Genomic DNA, 26,801 nt, shown 5'->3' on the forward strand with positions numbered 1-26,801 from the left:
GTCTGTATGTTGACTGCTCAGACCCTGCCTTGGAAACAATTTGCAAGTGAGAAGGTTAGGCTTGTTTTAATGTCATCCATGTTCTAACGGATTTCTTAGAGGCCAGAATTTCCATTTGACCAAGACTAATTAGAAAAAGCTAGCTACTCTAGCATAAATCAGGTTTGACCTGAGAACGTGAATACCACCAGTGGTCACCCAAATCTCTGGGCTAATCTAACCCAATTCCACAGTTCTGAGTGTGATCTTCTGTTACTTAGACTCGGTAGGAACTAGGATTCAAAAAGACTACATGGACTGACTTCAGGAAAGAGTCAAGCTGGCAGCCCGACACCATGGACCATGGGGGAATGAATCATCCCAGGAAAATATAGAGATAAGGCCTGTAAAGGAATCTTTTATACCTGTGACAGGGTTTCTCTAAATCAGTATTGATTAAATGGTTTTACATTTTGCTTTGTAAGAGAAATTTCCACATGGGAAGAAACTAGAAATATAGCCAACACATAGTTTAAATGTTTTGTTTAGATTCTCAGGCTTTGTCATCAACTCAATCTAGAAGTAAATCTTCTTCCCCTTACCAGTTGTATGACACTGGACAAGTTATGTACTTTTTTTGTGTGACTCAATTTCTCCTATTATAAATGGAGATAAGTACTACATTCTCATTGAAATATGAGGACTAAATAAGATAGTGGATGTACTTGTCAAACAGTAAGCCCTCGATGAATGCATGATATCCTTTTGGGGCTCCTGCTTCATATATATCCCATCCTCTCAGAATCATGCCCTCCCACACCAGGATTGACTCCTGTAAATCTATGTAACAATGGTCCAGCATACTCTCCTCTGTCTAGTCATCTTATTGATTAAAATAGGGGTAGACACCTAATATAAGCTAGGCCAATCAATTCTTCCTGCTAAGAATTTGAAGTTAGACCTCAAAGACTAATTAGTTATCTGCAGACGCTAGGCCTGGAAAGTTATATTGATTCAAATGTCACTTGAGAGCCCTTTGCAAATGGGGCAGAGCAAATGCAGTCTTCAGAACAAGAGGAAAATGAAGCAGTGAAAGAAAAAGAGGAAATAATGAAAGACCAAGTGAACATGGAGGAAAAGACAGAAAGAGATACTGCCTAGGTCCCTGAACACTTCCCAGTTCCTAATTCCAATGGCTCTCAAGGCTGGCTGAGTTTCCTGTGTCCTGAGTTCTGTGAGAAAATTCCATTTTCTTATAATAAATTCCTATTGCTTAAGTTAGCTTAAGATGTTTCTGTTCTTTGTCAATCAAAGAGGTCCTTAGAAAAAGCGGTAACCTACACATTTGTATTAGTTTAATGGAAAAGCTCACGTTTGACATTCTGAACCAGAAATGTATTTATTGTAATTAACTGAATGAAAGTGAGAAATAATAGAGAAGAGTCTATAGGCCAATTTCCCCCATCATTTCTATGTAACATAGGACAAAGCGAGCCCTAACCAAACTATGAAATAGCTTTAATGTGCTGCCACTCCCTTCTCTCCCTCCCTTCTCATCTCATATTTCTCATGCTTACTGGAGGGCCCTAAATTCCTGAACAGTGTCTTATATATGCTCTGTCTTTCCTACCAGTAACCATAAATCAAAACTTATCTGTCTTTTGACCCTTTCCCCCAAATCCCTCATTTTTGTTTTCTAAGAAGGCAGCTAGATACTCTGGTACATTAACCCAAGCCAACATGGTAATTGATTGTAATATAAGAGAACGCCTCCTTTTTCATTCCTGGCAACAGGCATGTGACTTTAGGGGAAAAAATCCTTAATTAAAATCAATGAAACTAGTGATGGGAAATTCTGACACTGAATAAAGTACCAGGATAATTTTTAGAAAGGTGCTTTTGTGCTATCTTTTGTATGATAATCACATTGCATATGCAAATACCAAACTGCAGTAGGGGAAAAAAAGGTTAGAGAAGGATTGCATATTTTTGAAATATTTGAAATTATTGAGCACTCCTTTTCCGTACTGTAGGAAAATTGGTTTAGAGGCTAAAAATAAAACTACAGCTTAATATATTCAAAATTGTAATCAAATGTTGGAACAAGAAAATCAGTCATAAATGCTTAGTCAACTAACCGAGATTATCACATTTCTATGCTAATCCTTTGTTTTTAATTAACAGATAAAGCAGAAGGGGGCATCTAAACAATAGTGTATGAAAAAATGCAAAAATAATTTCTCAAGTTCTAATTAAATGAGAGGCAAAAACAAAATACTGGTTCATTCCAGCAACTCTTTATCAAAAATAACAAAAACACCTTGGTATATCTTTCTAAAATTATATATCACAGGCTTCCGCATCCTCTTCTGTTTTTACTCATGAACATAAAGAGTCCAGATGTTAAATATAAGCTGAGCCATCATGCTCAGAATCCCATCTGGCCTCCTTCCCTGAATCTCCTAATTGGTCAGAAGATGCATTTCTTACAGAAGGCAGCTGAGTTCAGGGTGATTCAGAGTATGAGCTCTAGAACCAGAGTGCCAAGATCTTTATCTTGGAGCTGTCACTTTATTTTCATACCATCTTGGGCAAGATAATCAACCTGCCTAACCGTAAGTTTTCTCATGTATAAAATGGGCCTAACAATAATACCTATTGTTGTTCTGAGGGTTTCTTCATTTACCATTAAGTACCTGGCACTGTTCCTGGCTTTTGGAATCCGACAGTGAACAATATGGGTAAAAATCATTGCCCTCAGGAAGCTTTCATTCTCACATATTGCATCTACAGCATGTAATTAGCACAATGCCTAGTCCTCGGTAAGTGATGAAGGTCAGCTGTTGGGATTACAAACACTTGAATGAGATAGAGCAAAACACCTGCATTCAAATGACTGGGAATATGTTGGAATGAAGTCAGCACATCTAAGATCTAGTTAGCAGTGGCTCTGCCACTGTTTAGATAACCTTCATTTAATCTCTGGGCCACAATTATTTAATCTGCAAATTGATCTGAAGGTCGCTTTTACTGAATAAATGGCAATTCATGAGAGATATAAAAGGTGAAATTCTAAAAACATTAAAGGCAATATTTCACTTGCCTATTTTAGCTTTATCTGACCATTTAAATGATATGAGGATGCATTTGGCACAAGAAAACACTTTCTGTACATTGAAAGCAGAGGGAGAGCTGAAATGCTAGGTTATCAGCTGTAGTTTGAAAAAAAAAAAAAAAGAAAAGAAAAACCTTCAAGAATCACTGGAGAATGTAGATGATCAATATCATACCCAAACCTTTAGCTTCATAAAATATGAAATCACAAAAAAATTAAAAGGAGACAGAAGCAGCAACTTAAATTTATCTTAGCAAGTACACATTCCTTAGGCTAATCAGAAATCACTGGGTCAAATAACCTCTTTCTAGAACATATTTAAGTGAAATGTAATACTGTTTCTTTCTGGATAGTCTTAGCTTTCCTAAATCAGTTTTTCTAATGAAATTTTAAAATAAAATCAGTCCCATTCCTACTCCTTTTCATAAGATGATTCATTTCTCAGGATTTTGTAAATTTTTTTTCCAGTTACTTTTCTTTTCTAGTTCAAAACATAGCATTTTGACTTTCTTAAAATCATTCCAGTGTATAGCTAGATACTCCTGCCGTTTAGCCAAATTAAATGGCCCCTGGTGAGAATGACCCTGTTTACCTGTTTCCGTCCTTTGGACTTCCCGTTCTGATAACATTGAACTCTTTATGGTTTCATGATTAAGTCCTGCTCTCTTATGAAAAACCCTGTTAACTTTGCTTTCAACCTTCCTTCAGCTGCAATATTCTTTCCCCTTCTGTTCAGTAACACATCCATCTACTGAATCTCGCCCAAAAAGTGTATCTCCTGCAATTACGGACGGCTCTCACCATACCCCTGATTACTCTCAGCATAACCCCCATACTAGAAAGTCATATTAAACACTCAATATTACTCTCATGGCATTTTGCACATATTATCACTAAATTGATTATCTTTTTGCACAATTATTATCTTGTGTTACATCTACCTGATGGCAGGGACAACGATTCTTGTTGACATCAGCCTGGCACAGAGTAGACAACTGTTCACATTTGTGAAGTGCTGGAAATATCTTCATTCTCAACAGATAAGCAAAACCCTTATTAAACAATCAATCTGATCTTACGGGCTTTAGTTTGCAAAGTTTTTAGCCTTACTCCATAGCAACAAAACATCACTGCAGTAAAGTGACCAAAAACAAAGAGAAAGCAGTTCAAGATTTAAAATTAGAAAACAAAATCATTTTCTACAAGCATTTCTCCAAAAACACCTTTTTTTTTTTTAAAGATTTAATTTATTTATTTGACAGACAGAGATTGCAAGTAGGTAGAGAGGCAGGCAGAGAGAGAGAGGTGGGGGAAGCAGGCTCCCTGCTGAGCAGAGAGCCCAATGCGGGGCTCGATCCCAAGACCTTGGGATCATGACCTGAGCTGAAGGCAGAGGCTTAACCCACTGAGCCACCCAGGTGCCCCTCCAAAAACACCTTTTCTGGTTTTAACACAGAATATCATGAAATTAAGAAATGCTTCTAAAATTCCTCACAGATTGGTCTTTAACACAAATACATACCAATCAAAAGCTTATCCTTTCTTTACTTTCCACAGACACCAAGGAACACGGCAGAAAGCCAACTTTCAGAAATAAACCCAAATAAAAATAAATCTTGCAGTACGATTCATCAGCAATAAAACCATAAATGCCATTTCCACTTATATCTAGTGTAATGTCAAGCTTCAATCCACTTAACATCAAAATTAATCCGGTTTAATGCTTTTTCTAGAGCGACATCTAACAATCTAGTAACATACCATTTTAAGTAAACACACACAGAGCCCGAAGTTTATCCGTGTACCTCAAATGTTCATATAAAGTACAAGTAGGAAAGAAAATCTTACACTCGTCTATAGAATAATTATAAAGAAAATGCAGTTGATTACAACTAAACACAAAATATCCAGCAATTCACTAGCTATAAACAGAAATATTTCCAATTAGAAACTTAGAGTATCAAGAGAACCCTTCTGGAAGTTAAACGGAAATTTCAACAAGAACATTTTCCAAAAGCAGGCCATTTCTTTATGCAATTACTTGCTTCCATTTTATAGCTGTCATACTTGTTTATCTATCATGAAACATTGCTCTGCTCTTCTCATAGTAATCAAAACAATAAAACAAAGTTAAAGAAAATGTGTCTCCCCAACTTAAGAAACTATTTTGAGGAGACACAATTAGAAATATTTTCAAGTACTGCATTCCAGGGACTTCTAATCACTGAACAGGATAAAATTTAAAATTTAAAGCACATTAAAAATTTTTACTTTGATCTGTGGGACAAAGACTTCATAATTCATAGATATACATTTATTTTTAGTAATATTTGGGGATGTCAAGAATAGAGCTGGGTGCCTTTCTTCACTACTTAGAAACTGAAAGTTTTGATCATGTTCAGATTAATCAATTTTTAAAACACTGCATTTTAAATTTCCTCATTTCCAATGAGGAAAAGTGCTTTTCACTGGAGTGAATACTATATATTTATATTTATATATTAGGTATTTCTTAGGAGAAAAAATATGTAACATGTCTTGAGTGCATCTTTCAACTATATATCAGTTGAAATCCATTACAATTACTATTATTACTACAGAAACAGTTTCATAGGATGACACATAGGAATAGGGTTCTATGGCACAATTCATTTCTATAAAAAATTCAATACAAAGAATATTTTATTTTCCCAGATTGGTGAGGTACTGAAATGCAAAGAAAAAGAAAAGGAATTCATCCAAAAGATCATTTACATAAATATTAAGAGTAATGAAAGACCACTGGCTAGAGGTATCATATAATTCATCCACTAATCAGGATCAACGGAGAAAATTAGAATACCAGATAGTATAGAAGAAATCAGAAGTGTTGGTCAGAAAACATTAAATTGTTGGTATAAAAAAGAAAAGCATTTATTAAAATAAACACAAAAAGAAAATATTCTATGCCACAGATGACAAATTTGGGCCTTGTGTGTTAATGCTTATCAGGGTACTAACAGATGTTACTGATCAATCAATGGGCTCTTTGTTGCTGATCCTGGAATCCTTCTCAATACACAACAAAGAAAGCCACTGCCAATCACTGAAAATTGGCACTGAAATCTATTTGTCAAACCTGCTCTCAGTGATACTGTTTAAGACATTCAATCAGGAACCTTCCCCACAGGCAAATATTACAGGAGTAAGTACAGCCTTCTAGGATATGTGCTCAAGCAGGGGTTAACATTCAAAAATGTGTGATTGCGTAACAATTCTTAACAAGGAAAACAGGAAACTAACATTATACCAGATAATGTTATGGTCCAGTGAGTGGGGTAAGTTTTTAAAACCTGTCATCTACAACTTAGAATGGTTTTAATTCTGATGATACAGCATTTTAAAAAAATACAGGCATCCATTTGCAAGAAAAGCAATCACTACAAAAGTAGCAAGAAACTGAAACAATTCCCTCAACCACACTGCAACAGAAATTAAAGACTGGTACTGGTAACTGACAAATAATTAAGTATTTTGAATGCTGTTTATTCATTGTAACTTAAAGCTATAGATAGTCTAATCGTTTGGAAAAAATGAGACAGTGGAGCCAAGATGGTGGAGGAGTAGCAGGCTGAGACGACATCAGGTAGTAGGAGATCAGCTAGACAGTTATCAAACCATTCTGAACACCTACAAACCCAACAGGAAATCAAAGAGAAGGAGAGCAGCAATTCTAGAAACAGAAAATCGACCACTTTCTAAAAGGTAGGACCTGCAGAGAAGTGAATCCAAAGCAACGGGAAGAGAGACCACGGTGGAAGGGGCCAGCTCCTGGCAAGGGGTGGAAGAAAATCTGAACTTTTAGAAGTCTGCTTCACTGAGGGACATCACTCCAGACGCTAAGTGGAGGTGGAGCCCTCACGGTGACAGTATGGTCTCAGACAGATCCTTCTCAGCGTGGTCAGAGAAGGATCAGGGGTGTCTGAATATAGCAGAGCTTGCAGGTATCAGAGCGGGGAAGCCGGCTACAGAGACAGAGCCGAGGAGTGACCTGTCAGCATGGGGTTGCCTTAAACTGTGATCTGCAGCACAGTCAGACCACTGTTCTTTGAGCAGGGACCCCGCAAGTGGCAGATCAGGGGAGACTCCCCTGAAAGAGCCCCAGGGATCTGCGGAGTCTGGAGACTCCAGGCGGGGCTGTGGGCCAGAGACAGAAATGCGTGGTCATAGGCTGCGTGAGCTCGGAGCGCAGCCGGAGACCAGGGAGACGGAGTGATTGAGCGCTTTTCTCCGAGGGTACACTGAGGAGTGTGGCCCTGAGCTCTGGGCTCCTCCGGGTCAGAGATTGGGAGGCCGCCATTTTCATTCCCGTCCTCCAGAGCTCTATGGAAAGCTTCGAAGGAACAAAAGCTCTGGGAGAGCAAACCTGAGCAGATTACTTAGCCTGGCCCCTGGCAAGTGGGGTGTAATTCTGCCTCAGGCAAAGACATTTGAGAATCACTACAAGAGGCCCCTCTCCAGAAGATCAACAAGAAATTCAGCCAAGACCAAGTTCACTTACCAAGGAGAACAGCAGAATTCCAGAGGAGGAGAAAGCAAAGCATGGAATTCATGGCTTTCTCCCCATGATTCTTCAGTCTTGCAAAGTTAATTAAATTTTTTAATCTTATTTTTTTCTTATTCTAATTTTTTAAAATTTTTCCTCTTTCCTCTTTTAACATTTTTTAAACTAGTTTATCTTAATAATACCTTTCTAAAAAAATCTTTTTAAACCTTCATTATTACAGTTATATTTTATCCTTCATTGTATCTAACTTTATTTTTTGTATACATATAGGGTTTTTTCTTCTAAAAAATTTTGGGATACAATTTCTTCTAATAGATCAAAATACACCCTAAATCTAGCACAGGGCTTTGTTCTAATCTCCAGCCTGAGCAAATTCTCTCCACTTTCTTTTTCTTACTTTTTCCAACCAACTTATCTTATCAATTCTTTTTTTAGATTTTTAAAAAAATTTTCATCTTTACAGTCATATTCCATCCCTTCATCATGTTTACCCTTATTTTTGTATACATATAAGTTTTTCTTTCTTTAAAATTTTGGGAAGTAGTTTCTTCTAAGATACCAAAATACACCCAAAATCAAGTGGATGGCTCTGTTCTATTCACCAGTCTAATATATATATATATATATATATATATATATATATATATATATATATATTTTATTTTTTTTTTAATTTTTAAAAAAGTTTCTTTTAAATTTCTTTTTACCCCTATGATGTGGTATATATATTCAATGGAATACTATGCAGCCATCAAAAGAAATGAAATCTTGCTGTTTGTGACAACGTGGATGGAACTAGAGGGTATTATGCTTAGGGAAATAAGTCAATCACAGAAAGACAACTATCATATGATCTCCCTGATATGAGGAATTTGAGAGGCAAAGTGGGGGGTAGGGAAGGAAAAAATAAAACAAGATGGGATCGGGAGGGAGAAAAACCGTAAGAGACTCTAAATCTCACAAAACAAACTGAGGGTTGCCAGGGGAAGGGGGGTATGAAGAGGGTGGTTGGGTTATAGATATTGGGGAGGGTATGTGCTATGGTGAGCTAAGTGTGTAAGCCTGACGATTCACAGACCTGTACCCCTGGGGCAAATAATACATTATATGTTAATAAAAAATATATATCTAAAAAAATGAGACAAAGTGAATAACTACAGTAGAAAGTTTGATGCCTAAAGTACCTTTAACACCTGAGTAGCCAAAATTATAGATTTTCTCTAAATGAAGAATAAAACCCTTCATTGTTACTTTTAACAAAAACTGCTTTCTTCTAATGAAATTAATGATAATTCAGTTCTTGTTCAAAATCAAATACCTTTTAAAAATCTTTTAAAAATTGGAGAAAGACAATTATCATATGGTTTCACTCATATGTGGAATATAAGAAACAGTGCAGAGGACCATAAGGAAAAGGAGGGAAAACTGAATGGGAAGAAATCAGAGAAGGAAACAAACCATGAGAGACTCTTAACTATGGGAAAAAAATTAAGGGTTACTGAAGGGGAGGTGGGTGAGGGAATGGGATAATTAGGTGATGGGCATTAAGGAGGCCATGTGATTTGATGAGCATTGGGTGTTACACCCAAATGATGAACTGTTGAACACTACATCTGAAACTAATGATGTACTATGTGTTGGCTAACTGAATTTAAATCGGGAAAAAAAAAAAAAAAAACAAACCCACCTGAATTAATAAATAGATAAATAAATAAAAATATCTATTATAATGTGATTTCATCTCTAGTCATGGAAAGTAAAACAAAAATACAAGGACAGTGGCTAAGTTTTAGTTGTCTTCATTTCCGAAATATAATAACTCTACTGAAATGTATTTTAAAATATCTGTGATCACTGAGCGATATTGGAAACAGAAGCCATCATTTCAGTTTTAGAATAAAATTGAAAATGCAGCAAAACTTTCTGGAAAGATTAAGTAATCTATTTGATAAAGTAGGCAGATATGAACATGTAACAGGTGTTTTCTGACTATTAACAAAGGATGGAAACCAAGTTTCAAACAGCCAGGAAAAACTCTGGGGGCACACGCATGTACTCTTCCCTATAACTGCTGCTGTACAATGACCTATAGCTTCAGGAGAACACATTTATACTGCAGTCTTGACCCTCTATTCCCCCTGCAGGAGGATGGGTCCATGACAGCTCTGATAAGGGCCATATGGGGCCCAAAACTCCTTCATAGACTACCCTAGTCAGAAACCACCCTAGCTATAACCCTTGCAAGCATAAAAGAGAAAGACCACGCTGGCCCCCAGTGGAGTTGCGGTCTTTAGGTCTGTCCACTTGTCCACCTTAAGAGTGTACTTTTGCTTTCACTGCTATTAAACTCTTGTTTACTCGAGAGCTGGGCTCTAAATTCTTCCTTGGACCAACTAAAAAACGGAGGCAGGGGATAGGGGCTGGGGTGGGGCAGATGGGGCATGTCACTGACACACTGAGATCAAATCAGTATACATTTCAGGTGAAGGTACTTTTTTTCTGCTATATAATCACACATTATACAATTTTACCAGAATGTTAAATCAAAGCCTGCTTAATGAAACACATCAGAGAAAACATACATCAATAACTGAACCAATTTAGATCATGCCCATAATAGCTCAATCTGACAATGAACTTTGTTCCATGTTAAATAGTATTACGATCTGTTTCCAGTGAATAAAAACTGCATCAATGCCCCCACTTCCTTTTGCTTATATACACTTAGCCATATTTAGGATCTCACAAGAAATCAGCAAGACATCTTATATTGTACTGACATTTAGCAGTAAAGAACATTTGCAGCTATAAGCATCTAAAACCACAATCTAGAAAAGCATTACAATCAAGTCACTGCTCTTAATGTAATTAGACAAAGTTTTCTAAAATCTCCTTTGAAACAGCTATTATGCTAGTATCTTCTACCCTTGGCCAATTCCCTGTCACGAATTGTTTTACTATTATGCTCTGCCATGACTTTATAAGTAATTTCTTTGCAGAATGAGAATGGGGGCAGATGAATAGTCTTATTTAGCTACAAGATTGCAGCTGATTACATAACAAACTTGTGGTACATCTTATCAGTATGTCATTCATTATTATAATACAAGAGATTTTAATCAGGAAGTAGCTTATTGTCTAATGAGGTGTACTTATCTCAGGTAAGACAAAAGACAAGTGTTTCTGTAAACTATATAAAAACAATGACCCAAGAAGGCTTCCCACAAAACATGAAATCCAACAAGAAAATATGTAAGTTTTGTGAAAGAATATCAGTGCTGTAAATATGTATATTGCAGTAAATATATATATTTATATATATAATATATAAATATATAAAAATATATATATACAATATATATAAATATATATAATATATATAATATACAATATATATAAATATATATATTGCAGTAAATATGTCATTTTTCTAGCATTCTATTGGTAAAACCAGAAAATGTTTAAAAAATGTTCTTCTTACCTGTGTATACAGTTTTTACTCTCGAGATAGGACATACCAGAAGCAGCATCTAATGAAAATTTCACTAATTGTTTGAGTTTTATCTCATCTTTCTTCTTTCTCAGAAAGGACAGGAAATCACCTCCTACAAGGATTGACAGATGAACAATGAGATATAATCATGATGTACTGCCTACTGGAGATACTAGACAAAACCGCAAGAATTACACATTCAGCCATTGCTTTCTGCCCATTTTGTTTGAGGTGAGGATAAAACAAAAGATGAAAAGAACACACCTATTAGAAAATAGATACCATAAACTTTTCCAGGTACAGTTTAAGTACTTTAAGTGCTTCACACTGTGTATTATCCAACACAAAACAAATATTCAAACAAAATCATATAATGCCTCTGTTGCAATTTCTCACTGATTTCCCTGGGTAAAATTTTATACAAAATTTTATTTTTTCTAATAGCAAATAAAAGATTATAGCTGTTATGAATTTAAAATGTAAATGATATCAAATTAGTTATCAGATGCAGTGACTGCTTATAACAAGTCACTGATGGTAGAGCGAGAGAGGGGGGAACTATGGTCTTTGATATGATTTAATTGCTGAACCAGATTGCATTTTGCACATCAAATGGATTTCAGTGATGTCTTTGAGCAACTCTTTAAATCAGCATGGTCCAAAAGAGATAGAGTAACTTTCAATTTTCTGGTAGCCACATTTGGAAAAGTAACAACAACAAAAAGGTGAATGTCATTTTAATAATGTATTTTTTCTTTAGCCCAATATATCCAAAATATATTATACCAATATGTATCACTACAAAATTATAGTGAGAATAATTTACAGTTTTATTATCCTAAGTCTTTAAAATATGTTGGTTATTTTACATTTTGTGGGACATCTCAAATATTTGATATGTGTTAAAATTTCATAAAATTTATAGTCAAAACAGAAGATTCACATGTCTATGTTGTTTCAAACATTTAAAATTTTCTAGTAACTCAATCATATCCATTTTAAATTGAATAAAATTAAATGAGATCCAAAATTCAGATTTTTAGAAGCACTAGCCACATTTCCCAAGTTGAGGAGTCATCGACCACCAGTCACAACCATATTAGAATAGTGTTGAACTTCAACTGTTCATTCATTCTTCACATTGCATTAAAGGCTGATGAAGGCTTGATTATTCTTCCTTGTTAGTGTAGAGTGTAATTGCATTTTTTAAAAAAAGTTAAATGAATGTTCTCTCAAAACAATCATTCCCACTTTCTCTATTAATGCCTCAGATTCTAAACCAGAATTTTTCAAGAGGGATTAGCATTTTAATTGCCATTTCCTGAATTTTGTAATCCTCTTCACCAGGGATCCAGGCTTCCTTAAAGAGAACAACTCTAGAGGTGAAGACTTAATGGCTTTTTCTTTAACGAGAATACCTGGAAAATAAACACTCACCAGGTCTTTCTCTAACAACTTCTCTTATTCACAAATCCAGTGTTAGGCAAATTTAGGTGGGCTATTTACAAAATAACATCTATATGCTTAAAAATAATCTTAATGGTGTCAGATAATTTCTTTATTCTGTTCTTTTAAAGAAAATATAAAATGTATTCAATTACTAGGAAGATTATTGACAGTCTCTGTTAAGTTTAACTTAATTTTCTGAACATATAAAAGCAACAGTAAACAGCAAAATTAACCATTAATTTCTCTACTTTAATAGGTACACCAATTAAGTGGACTCGAAATCAATATTTAGTTCAAGTTATTCCTTGGACCAATATTCATATATAATTATAATATATATAATCAATATTCTTTTGTTAGATATATGTTGGCCTATTTTAGAAAAAATTCAGATTTCTGGTCTTGAAACCACACAGCATTTTGTTTAAGCTTTGGAATAGCTTTCAAATGGAAAGAGCTTTTCTGGAATTTGATTTAAAGCATCCTATGACATAACCTCATTGTTCTGTAAAATCCTAACATTTCTTTCCAAAGTTAGATCATAGTCAGCATTTTTCCATCTGCCTCCTCTTCTTTTTTAAACTTAGTCCTTTGGTGAATCCTCCTTTACTCCTTAAACCCTGCCCCAAACGGTAAACCCTAGGAAGAGCATTGTGCCTGTGCTGCTCAATATTATAATTTCAGAGGCTACCACACCATGTTCTAGCATGTAGCAACACCTCAGTAAACATCACTTGAATGAGTGAGTAAACAACGTATACATATCTCCTCTTGCAGCTTCTTAGCTCCCCATGAAGACCAGAATCATTTTTTCATTAATATTAACATTTCTTCCCTAGTCCTTCTCCAATGGTGAGAACTATGCTTTTCAAGTACTTGTTAATGTTAAAATAGTGTTGAAAAAAGGATATTACATTTCTTATCAATGGCACCCGATGGATGCCATAAAATTCTTTAAATTCCATCAATAAAACTTTGCCCATTTAAGACTGAGCTCATTTTGATAGATGCTTCCCTAACACTAATGCCTTGAAAACTGCATCTTTTTAAAAAATGATTTGCAAAGAGGCAATCCCTGGTAGATAAAATTGTAAAATAACAAATGCATAATATAATAAAGAAAAGACAACACTTAAACAGCATTACAAATTGCCTGAAAAGTGATGCCAAGACAATAAAGGTAAAGTACTAGACAGCAAATGACATACAGCTATTTCGAAATACTGAGACACAGCCAAAGATACAGACGAAGGCTTATCTGATTGCCTCTTAGTTAATCCAAAAATATTTCTGACTTAGAGAAATTTCTTGCTTAAAATCATTAAATTATTTAAGTAAATTTTAAATTTATTTCCAACTTATAGTTATTCAAGACACAGATAGAATGATCTTAAGGAAAGGAGGAAAGCTGCACCATTCCACAGTCCTAGTCAGCTTCTTGCAGGATACTGCAGAGAAGCAAAGCCTTAAATAAAAGTTAAATAATTGTGATTCAGTACTGAAAGCCTGAGCTTTGGGCAGATGCAAGCAGTAAGAACCCTGAAGCAAGAAGTAAACTCTCCAGGGGACAGAGTATGAGACATTTCTGGCCCAGGAAATAATTCATACTGGGCCAGAAAGGTTCCCCGAGGCACAATACTTGATTATTACCATTAAGTGAACAACAACCAGAGAGTGACATCAGATGATAGAGTTTTTAGTATTCACTGTCAGTTATTGTAGAGGATAGTGTCTGTTCCTTTTAACTCATTCCCCTGCCATTTTCATTAAGTGCCAAGTTAAAGAGCCTCTCTTAGAATTTGTGATAGACACAATAATCATACATATAATACATATGTTTCTATGTGTATACATGTATGTATATATGTATGTGTGCATATGCATATAGTATAGAGTGACATACCTGACCACTGAGGTAAGGATCTGGGTGTTCAAAGTGGGCAAAACAAGATATTAATTCCCCTTTTGTAAATCTGTCTTAACAAGAATTATTTCTATATAGGTATACTGTACATTAAACCAAAACAGGATGGATTATCTTCTAGAATTCTTCACCAGTGATAAATTTCTAAGATGATACTTCATATGTTTGTATAGTCAATTTTTGGTTTATTAGGGAGATAGCATGACATCGTGAAAAGACCATGGATATTGAAGTCAGACTGACCTAGGTCTGATTACCTATGTGGCTTCGGGTAATTTTAATCTTTTTTAAAAATCTTTCTAATCTTTTTTTTCCTAATATTTATTTATTTGAGAGAGAGAGAGAGAGACTGAGTGCACAAACAGGGGGGAGGGGCAGAAGGAGCGGGAGAAGCAGACTCCGCACTGAGCAGGGAGCCTGATGTGGGGCTCAATCCCAGGAGTCTGAGATCATGACCTGAGCCAAAGGCTTAACCAAATGAACCACCCAGGTGCCCCTTATCTTTCTAAACTCCTTTAAAATAAGAATTAATTCCATTTATTTCTCAAGATGGTTTTGAAAACTAAAAATGTATCTAAAACACTAAGCCCCTGCCGAGAACACATCATACACACAATACTACTCCTATTTCTTATTTTTGCTTGAGTTATTTTGAATGTAAAGAAAGAAAGAGTTGTAGTAGGGACAGGTTGTTAGTCACGTATCTATGTTCCTTTACTTGCCTCAATTTCCTGCCCTTCTCCCATTTTGGGAAGTATTCACCTCACCCTCAACAAGAAAGGTGGCCCTAGATTGGCTTCACGCAATGAATGAACTCCATTCCCCTGTCCAAGTGACTGGTTCAGGGATAGGCACACAGCTTAATTTGGGCCACTGAGACAAAAGGAGATGCTTAAGAGGGGAACAAAACTTTGGTTTTTGAGAGAAGCACCAGGAAAGAAGCATTCTCTGCCACTGGAAGTGTACAAGACAGCATACAGCACTACGAGGACTGGCAGACTAGGGTAAAGCTATCATCAAGGAAAGCAGAAAATAGTGAAGAAAAGAGAATGGTTTCTGGCAACACATGTGAGCCACTGGATCAACACTGACTGAACAGGGACTTCCTTCTAGATTTTTCAATTAAGTGAACTAATAAACCTCTTTTTAATAAATGAATTTGACTTTATTTTATTTTATTTCTTTTCAGTGTTCCAGCACTCATTTTTTGAGAGAGAGAGGGCACCCATAACTGGGGGAGAGGCAGAGGGAGCCTCAAGCAGAGGCCCGGCTGAGTGTGGAGCCCCAAGCGGGGCTTGATCTCAGGACCCTGAGATCATGACCTGAGCTGAAACCAAGAGTCAGATGCTTAACTGACTGAGCCATCCAGCTGCCCCAGATTTCAGTAATTTTTAATAAATCTTCTGTACCAGCAACACAAAGGTTCCTAATGCATAACTAGTTGTATCAGAAGATTATTTAAGAATTTTAAAAGGTAATATATATTAAATGTCTGGAATAAGTATGAAACAATAAATAGAAGTATTTATTATTGCTTGCAGCCAACTTCTAGTAGGAGAATAGAAGGCTGTTATTCTCAACAGTACTTTCTCAAAAGATTTCTTACTCTACGCTGTGGAAATTTGATTTTACCTGTTCTTTCATATTCATGGGACTGTGGGGAATTGATCACATTCAATAAACTCAGAGAGATTATTATATAAATAAGAATACTAATTTATCAATTTGTTATTAGAGAAAAGGGATCATCAGGGCTATACCACTAATAACCTCTTGTCACTGAATCATGTAGAGATCTTAATTTATCTTCAAATAGCTTCAGAGTTTATTAAATTAAGAGATATCAGTCCCCAGTAATATATAAAATATATAGTTCATTACTCTTGTTTTTTAGGATATAAATTTATTCCTGACAAGTTTGGTTTAATTGTGTTCACTTGGAAATGTAAATAGGATAAGCAACTATTAAGTTGTAGGGAGGTATTTTGGAGGCCCCATTTATGTCATTGTTCAGAGTTTTTATTTAAAAAAACAAACAGGGGCGCCTGGGTGGCTCAGTGAGTTGAGCCTCTGCCTTTGGCTCAGGACATGATCCCAGGGTCCTGGGATCAAGCCCCGCATTGGGCTCTCTGCTCAGCAGGGAGCCTGTTTCCCCCTTTCTCTCTGCCTGCCTCTCTGCCTACTTGTGATCTCTGTCTGTTAAAAAAAATAAATAAAATCTTAAAAAAAATTAAAAAACAAACAACTTTTTCTCTTTAACCCACAGTGATGAGAGTTACAGGTGTTAGCCCGGTGGACCATCAAAATAAGGGGGAAAATACGTATGATAATCATAAATAATGAATGGTGATGGAACCTGTTCTCCATGAAACAGAAAATATTTTATTTTTTATTATTTTTAAAATACTTTATTTGAGAGAGAGAGAGAGAGAGAGAGAGCACGAGCAGGGGGAGGGGCAGAGGGAAAAGGAAGAGCTGAGCAGGGAGCCCAACACAGGGCTCAATCCCAGGACCCTGGGATCATGACCTGAGCCAAAGGCAGATGCTTTAACTGACTGACCCAGCCAGGTGCCCCAACACAGAATAGATTCTAAATAATAGGAGATAAGCCAAAACAAGTTCTTGAAGAAGAAAATGCTGCATATAAGGTACATGCAGGAGAGATGGACAGCACAGAAGGAGATTAGCCAGGAGGATGCTCTAGTTGTCGGTTGAGGTGCTGAGGGCTAACATTAAGAATTATCCGAGTGAAGACTAAAGCATTAGATCAGAAAAGACTCAGCAATAAGCTAGAAATGGGTCAGTTTGTGAAGATGAGTAAGATGAAACGAATAACTGAAAATGACTACAAGAATACACTAGCTCCCCTGATTCCATTTTCTTTTTAAAGCAGCACTTACGGAACAGCTTGGTACCTAAGTAACATCATTCAGCTAGGCCAAATGTGGAGCTGAGTGTATGGTTTTCCCAATTTGGGTTAATACATGACATTAGTCTTTTCCAACAAAGTTCCTTAATAGCCATGTTCTGCTAACACTGCACAATAGTGGAAACCTTTTGCATTTCTCCTTTGCTGATGCTCTTTGAGAACATTACTCAATAGCAATCATGATAACAGTTCTATGAAATAAAGGAGTACATTTCACAGTATGTTTAACTTGCTGGTTCAAGGGGCACCAGCTATAATCTTGCCAGACATTATATGAATTGCCACAACAGATGAGAAAGTCAACTTTCACAAAGTCTCAGAATGTCAGTGCTAGAAGGCCCTTGGGACATAATCAGCTCTTTCACATTACGGAGGAAGGAACTGAATTTACCTTTTATTTTTATGGTGGTGCTTTTGGTGATACTATTGAAATTCTGGGGCAAGTGTTTGCAAACTATGTCTGGAGGCCAAAACCAGCTTCTTGCTTTTATTCTTTTTGTTGTTGTTGTTAAACAAAGCTTTACTTTCTTTACATATTGTCTATAGATGCTTTCATTTTATGACAGAGAGTTGCAATAGAGATTGTAGGGCCCTCAAAGCCTAAAAAGTTATTATCTTGTTCTTTACTCTTGTTTTAAGATATTTATTGCTCAGTATTCCATACAGCTGTAGTCCCTTTCATTTAAACGATTCCCATGGTTCCCCTGTCTACTTTCAACCAAAATTTTACTTTTTACTATGTGTTTAATTGCAACAGAGTTTGATAGTGATATGTTTTAATGCTCAAAGAGGAAGCTAGAAAGATAGATTCATCAACTAATTTTATTCCTAAGACTTATAAACATACTTATATACACAAAAATACATGTACTGGAATTGTAAATCCCCTGATCCCTTCTGTCCACAACACACTGTCTGCCACCAAAGCAAAGAAGTTCCACTGCCTGTCTCTCTCCTTTGTGCCAAACTACTCACTTCTCCATTTTGTGGCTTATGTTCCTCAAAGCTGTCTTTGGTATAAAGTGTAAAGACAAGAAAGGACAGGAAAATCAGGTATAGAATGCTCTAAAGCCTCCTGGAACACAGTACAAATACTTAGATGCTATAATGCATTTAAAAAGAAATCAGCGGAGGGACGCCTGGGTGGCTCAGTGGGTTGGGCCTCTGCCTTCGGCTCGGGTCATGATCTCAGGGTCCTGGGATTGAGCCCCACATCGGGCTCTCTGCTCAGTAGGGAGCCTGCTTCCCTTCCTCTCTCTCTGCCTGCCTCTCTGCCTATTTGTCATCTCTCTCTGTCAAATAAATAAATAAAATCTTTAAAAATAAATAAATAAAATAAAAAATAAAAAGAAATCAGTGGAATGCTTGTTTTGATGCCTCTATCTGCTATAGGAAAACTTACAGAGAAAAAAAAAAGGCATCAATTCAAGCTTCCTTAGACAGATTTCTTTAAATTATTTTTATTAACATATAATGTATTATTTGCCTCAGGGGTACAGGTCTGTGAATCATCAGGCTTAAACATTTCACAGCACTCACCATAGCACATATCCGCCCCCATGTCCATAACCCAGCCACCCTCTCCATACCCCCCTTCCCCTGGCAACCCTCAGTTTGTTTTGTGAGATTAAGAGTCTCTTATGGTTTGTCATCTTGTTTCATTTTTTCCTTCCCTACCCCCATAATGCTCCGCCCTGCCTCTCAAATTCCTCATATCAGAGAGATCATATGATAAAGAGATGAGGGATAAAAGGACACATACAAAAATACATTTAAATTTAACAAGAGAAATATGTTTATAAAAGCTAAAATTATTTTTAGAAATTGAACTTATCATAGGCTCAATTTTTAGGGACATTAAGGTCTCCAAATCGGTGATACCAATGACGACTTTATAAGACCTATTACATAGTAGTATTTAAAATGATTAGAGGGGCGCCTGGGTGGCTCAGTGGGTTAAGACTCTGCCTTCAGCTCAGGTCATGATCTCAGGATCCTGGGATTGAGCCCAACATTGGGCTCTCTGCTCAGCAAGGAGTCCGCTTCCCTCTGTCTCTCTGCCTACCTCCCTGCCTACTTGTGATCTCTGTCTGTCAAATAAATAAAATCTTAAAATGATTAGAAATGTATATTTACATGTTCATTTTACACAGTTTTTGTTCATTATAGTTAGAATTTATGAAATGGTTTTGAGCACAGATACATTTGCCAGTTATGAAACTTCCTATCAGATTACAAAAATATTACCTTAAAATATACACTTAAAGAACACATTGAAGCAAAGAGCTGGAAATGTCTTAAGTGTTAAGAAAAAAGTCAGACTAAACCAAAATAACTAAGTCTCCTTTTTCACTTTTTAAAAAGTTGTGGTAAAAAACACATACCATAAACTTATCTTTTAACAATTTTATGTGTATAGTATGTTGTTAACTCTATGCACGGTGTTATACAATAGATTTCTAGAACCTTTTCTTCTTGCATGACTGAAATTCTATACTTGTTGACCAACTCCCCATGTCCCCCTGCCAGCAGCCCCGGCAACCCCCATTCTACTTTCTGTTTCTGTGAGTTTGATTACTTTAAAACTGCATGTAAGTGGAATTATACAGCATTTGTCCTTTTGTGGATGACTTACTTCACTTAATTTAATGTCTTCTAGTTTCAACCATGTTGCAGAATAGGATAGGGTTTCTTTCCTTTTTAAGACTGAAAAACATTCCACTGTATGTATATGGCTCATTTTCTTAATCCACTCACCCACTGTTGGACAGGTAGGCTATTTCAACCTCTAGGCTACTGTGAACAACGAACATGGGTGTGCAGTATCTCTTTAAGATCCTGTTTTCAATTCTTCTGGATATACGCACAGAAGATGAATTGAGGGATCACACAGTTTCATTTTTAATTTTTTTTTTAAGATTTTATTTATTTATTTGACAGACAGAGATCACAAGTAGGCAGAGAGGCAGACAGAGAGAGAGAGGAGGAAGCAGGCTCCCTGCTGAGCAGAGAGCCCGATGCGGGACTCGATCCCAGGACCCTGAGATCATGACCTGAGCCGAAGGCAGAGGCTTACCCCACTGAGCCACCCAGGTGCCCCTCATTTTTAATTTTTGAAGACTCTCCATACCATTCTTCATAGTGACTGCTCCAGTTTATAATCACACCAACAGTGCACAGGATTCCAAATTCTCCACATGCTTGCCAACACTTGTTATTTCCCAGGTTGATAGTGGCCATCTTCATGGGTGTGAGGTAATATCACCTATTTGCATTTCCCTGACGGTTATTGATATTGAACATCTTTTCGTATGCTTGTTGGCCATTTGTGTATTTTCTTTGGAGCCATGTCTATTCAAGTCCTTTGACTGTTTTGTTTTGTTTTTTTTTTTCAAATTTAGTTTTATTTATTTATTTTTTTTAATTTCTTTTCAGCGTAACAGTATTCATTGTTTTTTCACCACACCCAGTGCTCCATGTAATCTGTGCCCTTCCTAATACCCACCACCTGGTTCCTCCGACCTCCCACCCCCCGCCCCTTCAGAACCCTCAGGTTGTTTTTCAGAGTCCACAGTCTCTCATGGTTCACCTCCCCTTCCAATTTCCCTCAACTCCCTTCTCCACTCCATCTACCCTTGTCCTCCATGTTATTTGTTTTGCTCCACAAATAAGTGAAACCATATGATAATCGACTCTCTCTGCTTGACTTATTTCACTCAGCATAATCTCTTCCAGTCCCGTCCATGTTGCTACAAAAGTTGGGTATTCATCCTTTCTGATGGAGGCATAATACTCCATAGTGTATATGGACCACATCTTCCTTATCCATTCGTCCGTTGAAGGGCATCTTGGTTCTTTCCACAGTTTGGCGACCATGGCCATTGCTGCTATAAACATTGGGGTACAGATGGCCCTTCTTTTCACTACATCTGTATTTTGGGGATAAATACTCAGTAGTGCAATTGCAGGGTCATAGGGAAGCTCTATTTTTAATTTCGTGAGGAATCTCCACACTGTTCTTCAAAGTGGCTGCACCAACTTGCATTCCCACCAACAGTGTAAGAGGGTTCCCCTTTCTCCACATCCTCTCCAACACATCTTGTTTCCTGTCTTCCTAATTTTGGCCATTCTAACTGGTGTGAGGTGGTATCTCAATGTGGTTTTAATTTGAATCTCCCTGATGGCTAGTGATGATGAACATTTTTTCATGTGTCTGATAGCCATTTGTATGTCTTCATTGGAGAAGTTCTTTGACTGCTTTTTAATCGAGATATTTGTTGTTTTGTTTTGTTATTGAGTTGCAAGAATTCTTTATATATTTTGGGTACTAATCCTTTATCTGATAAATGGTTTGCAAATTTTTCTTCCAATCTATATATTACCTTTACACTCTATTGACTGCTTCCTTTGCTGGGCATTAGTTTTTAAGTCTGATGTGGTCCCATTTATCTGTTTTTGCCTGTGCTTGTGGTATCATATCCAAGAAATCATTGCCCCTTCTGTCATGAAGATTTTCTCCTATGATTTTTATAGGATTTTTATAGTTTCATGTCTTACAGTTAGATCTTTAATACATGTCAAGTTAATATTTTTATATGGTGTAAGATAGGGATCCATCTTCATTCTATTGCCTGTGGATATCCGGTATTTCCAACATCATTTATTAAAGAGATTATCCTCCCTTTATTCTTGGCATCCCTGTCAAAAATCATTTGACTGTGTATGCCAGGGCTTATTTCTAGGATCTGTATTTTGTTTCATTGTTCCATCTGTCCTTATACCATATAATACTATTGATTATTGGAACTTTGTAATATATTTTGATATCATGAAGTGTGAGGTTTTCAATTTTATACTTCCTTATCAAGACTGCTTGTTCTGGATCCTTTGAAATTCTATGCAAATTTTAGAATTTTTTCTATTTCTGAAAGAAAAATGCCATTAGGGTTTTGTAGGGTAGGGAGTGCATCAAATCTATTGATGGCTTTGGGTAGTATGGACATTTTAACAATATTAAGACTTCCAGTCCATGAAAGCAGGATGACTTTCCATTTATTTGTGTCTTCTTTAACTTCTTTCAGCAATATTTTATAGTTTTCAGTGTACAAATCTTTTACCTCTTTGGTTAGGTTTATTCCTAAATAATTTATTCTTTTTTTGATGTTAGGGTAAGTGGATTCAAAGAAAAAATTCCTTTTAGGATTGTTCATTACTGTATAAAAACACAACTGATTTCTGAGTGCTGATTTTGTGTCTGGCAACTTTGTTAAACTTCTTTATTAGTTCTAACAGGTTTTGTTGTGTGCAATTCTTTAAGGTTTTCTACAAATAAGATCATGCTATCTGAGAATAGAGATGATTTTACTTATTCCTTTCCAATTTGGATGTCTTTTCTTTTTCTTGGCTAATTGCTCTGGCTAAAACCCCTAGTATTATGTTGAACAGAAGGGTGAGATTGGGTATGTTTTAGTCCTAATCTTAGGGAAAAGCTTTCAGTTTTTCACCATTGATTATAATGTTAGCTGAGAACTTTTTTTTTTTCTTAAGGATTTTATTTATTTATTTGACAGACAGAGATCACAAGTACACAGAGAGGCAGGCAGAGAGAGAGGCTCCCTGCTGAGCAGAGAGCCCAATGTGGGGCTCAATCCCAGGACCCTGGGATCATGACCCGAGAGGAAGGCAGAGGCTTTAACCCACTGAGCCACCCAGGCGCCGCAGCTGAGAACTTTTTTATATGAACTTTACTACCTTGAGGTAATTTCCTTTCATTCACTGAATTTTGCCAAATGCCGTTTTTATATCAATTAAGATGATCCTGGATTTTGGTCTTTTGTTCTGTAAATGTGGTATGTCACATTTATATATTTTTGTATGTTAAATTATCCTTGTATCACATTCACACATGAAACACATTTATATTGAGAACATAAATTTTCTGCCACCTTTCCCAACTATAATCCACTGTCTGTTATTAAAGCAAAGTCTGATTGTTTCTCTCCCTACTTTCATGCCAAATCCTAACTGCCATCCTCAACCATCAAGGAGAAAAGTATAGAAGTTTTTAAATCACTCATCAGAAATCTGAGGTAGCCTACAGCAGAATCTCTTCTGACTTTGTGACTCACTAACCATAAAACTTGATTATTTATGTGACCCACATGTCTCTGTACAAGTGGTTCTCTCCATGACAGATTGTTCTTTTCTGAAGTAGCTCTTGATAATTTCATCCACCCGGGGTTATCTTAACTGTAATTCACCTTGAATTGTATTGGCTGAATCAAGAGTCCAAAACTAGAAAAGTATTCTTTGTAACAACAGCATCAAAAAAATCCACCCAACAACAAAGCACTTTGAAACAATTTTAAAGAGGAATATGTTACACCTTTTATACTGATAACTATAAAATATTGCTAAGAGAAATTAAAGAAGTACAAATTAAATCCAACAATATATCAAGCCCATAAAATGGAAGATTAATATTGAGTGTTAAGAGTTAATTCTCCTCAAATTGATCAACAGAATGAATGAAATCTCAACCATATTCTAAGCAGGCTTTTTTGGTTGAATTTTACAAGCTGCTTCTAAATTTTTCACGGAAATGCAAAAGATCTAAAATAAAGAAAAATGTTGAAAACGAGCAAATTGGGAAGAGAAGTACTACTATAAAGTTGTAGTCAGGGACGTGTTTTGGCTTCAAGACAACCAAGCAGATTAATGAGACAGAACAGAGCCCAAAAATAAACACACCTATATGTGTCTGACTCATTTACCACATAGACATCAAGCGATTCAATGGGGAAAGGAAATTCTTGTGAAGACCTCATAGTGAAAGTTAGATAATTGCATGGAAAACAGAAGTTCAATCCCTACCTCTCATCATAAACAAAATTAATTCTAATGACTTCTAGACTTAAAGTATAGAGTTCCTAGAAGGAAATGTAAGAAAATATCTTTATGATCTTGATATAGGAGAAGATTTCTTAGGACTCAAAAGGCAGTAACCATAGAGGTGCCTGGCTGGCTCAGTGGGTTAAAGCCTCTGCCTTCAGCTCAGGTCATGATCCCGGAGTCCTGGGATCAAGCCCCGCATCAGGCTCTCTGCTCAGCAGGGAGCCTGCTTCTCTCTCTCTGCCTGCCTCTCTGCCTACTTGTGATCTCTCTGTCAAATAAATAAATAAAATCTTAAAAAAAAAAAAAGCAGTAACCATAAAGGAAAACAAAGGAAAAGAAAGGAAATTAAAATGGACAGCACCCCCCCCAAATAATAAAAAAATAAATTAAAAAAATGGACAGCACCCAAATTAAAACCAAACAAAAGAAAACTTTTGCTTATCAAAAGACATCATGAAAGTGAATAATAGGTAAGCCACAGAACTTTCTCTTTAAATTAAAAAAAAAATTGTGGTAAAAACAACACAACCAAATGTAGCAACTTTACTATACTGAGATCTACAGTTTAGCTTAGGAGTGTTAAATTTATCCACATTTTTGTACAATAGATCTCCCAAACTTTCAAAATTGGCTTTATTCCAGGTTATAGAAAGAACTCCTGCAATTTAGTAACAAAAAGATAAACAACACAATAAAAATGGGCAAGAAAAACATCCAAAGAAATATATAAGGTTAAGCACACGCAAAGAGTTCAATGTTGTTTATGATTAGGATATGCAAATAAAACCACAAGGAGGTATTACTTTACACATACTACAATGCCTAAAATTAAAAAGACTGACAACATCAAGTACTAACAAAGTTGTGGAATAATTGAAACTCTCATGCATTGTTGGTAGCTATGTTAAATGCTATAACCACTTTGGAAAACTGACAGTTTCTAATAAAAATTAAACTTACACCTACAGTATGAACTACCAATTCTACTACTATGTATTTACCTAAAAGAAATGAAAACATGGCTATAAAAAGATTTGTACAAATGTATTTATGGCACTGTCATTCATAACAGCCCCAAACTGGAGAAAACTCAAGTGGATAGATAGCTGTACATTTATACAATGGAATGCTACTCAGAAATAAAAAGAAATATATGCTGATGCACGCAATACTATGGATGAAAAAATAGATTCCAGGTAAATCATATGTGCAAATGTCAGATAAAACAATAAAACTTCTAGAAAATAACACACATAAATAAGCCCATAGGGATAGGACACATAAAGCTGTACTCTTAGAGGAAAAGATGGATAAATTCCATTACATTAAAACTTGGAACTTCTGTTCATCTAAAGACATCAATCATTAAGGTAGTGAGAAAGTAAACCATACTATAAAAGAAGATATTTATAATGCATGTAATGAAAAAGTAATTGTATGCAGATATATAAAGAACGTCTACAAACTTATTTGAAAAAGACAAGCTAAGAGTAACAGGAGCAAATGTCTTGAACAAGGCACTTCACAAAAAAGCCTATTCAAAGAACCAAGAAGTATATGCAAATATGTTCAACATAATTAGTGATACAAAAAAGCTAATTAAAACCAGAATATCTTGTGGCTCCTGTGTGGCTCAGTCAGTTAAGCGTCTGCCCTCGGCTCAAGTCATGATCTCGGGGTCCTGGGATGGAGCCCCGTCGGCTCCCTGCTTGGTGGGGAATTTGCTTCTCCCTCTCCTTCTGAGCACCCCGTTCCCTGCTCATGCTGTCACTGGCTCACATGCTCTCTCTCTCTCTCTCTCTCTCTCCCTCAAGTAAACAAAATCTTAAAAACAACAACAACAACACACACAAAAACCAAAAAACTCCATCTTGGTGCTCCATACCTACCATAATAGCTATACTTACAAAACTGATCACACCTCATTTTGGCAAGGATGTAGAGTAACTGAGATATTGTTTGTTAATGGGGGTATAAGTTTGTACAACCATCAGGGAAAACTTTTTGGCACTTTTTACTACTGCTAAACATATGTATATGCTATAACCCAGCTGTTTATCTCCAAGTAGATATATCCAACAGGTATGTACATCAAAAAAATATATTTAAGGATATTCAAAGCACTGGGTGTTATACATAACTAATGACTCACTGAACACTATATAAAAAACTAATGATGTACTATACAGTGGCTAACTGATCATAATAAAAAATAAATAAATAAAAGAAATTAGTTACCAATATTTAAAAAAAAAGAATATTCGGGGCGCCTGTCTGGGTCAGAGGGTTAAAGCCTCCGCCTTCAGCTTGGGTCATGATCCCGGGGTCCTGGGATTGAGCCCCGCATTGGGCTCTCTGCTCAGCAGGGAGCCTGCTTCCTCCTCTCTCTCTCTGCCTGCCTCTCCACCTACTTGTGATCTCTCTCTGTCAAATAAATAAATAAAATCTTAAAAAAAAAAATGTTCAAAGTAA

The 26,801-nt window shown here is 36.2% G+C and overlaps 1 protein-coding gene across 1 annotated transcript in view; it reads right to left on the reverse strand.

Moving 5' to 3' along the window:
• Window positions 1–26,801, reverse strand: part of FER (FER tyrosine kinase) — a 462,185-nt gene that overhangs the window by 108,310 nt on the left and 327,074 nt on the right. Inside the window, exon 17 of the mRNA XM_080803660.1 lies at window positions 11,122–11,245. Within this exon, the coding sequence (XP_080659786.1) occupies window positions 11,122–11,245 (124 nt within the window). The remainder of the gene's footprint in view (window positions 1–11,121; window positions 11,246–26,801) is intronic.

Source organism: Martes martes (genome assembly GCF_963455335.1).
Source record: "Martes martes genome assembly, chromosome: 5".
Taxonomy (NCBI): Eukaryota; Metazoa; Chordata; class Mammalia; order Carnivora; family Mustelidae; genus Martes; species Martes martes.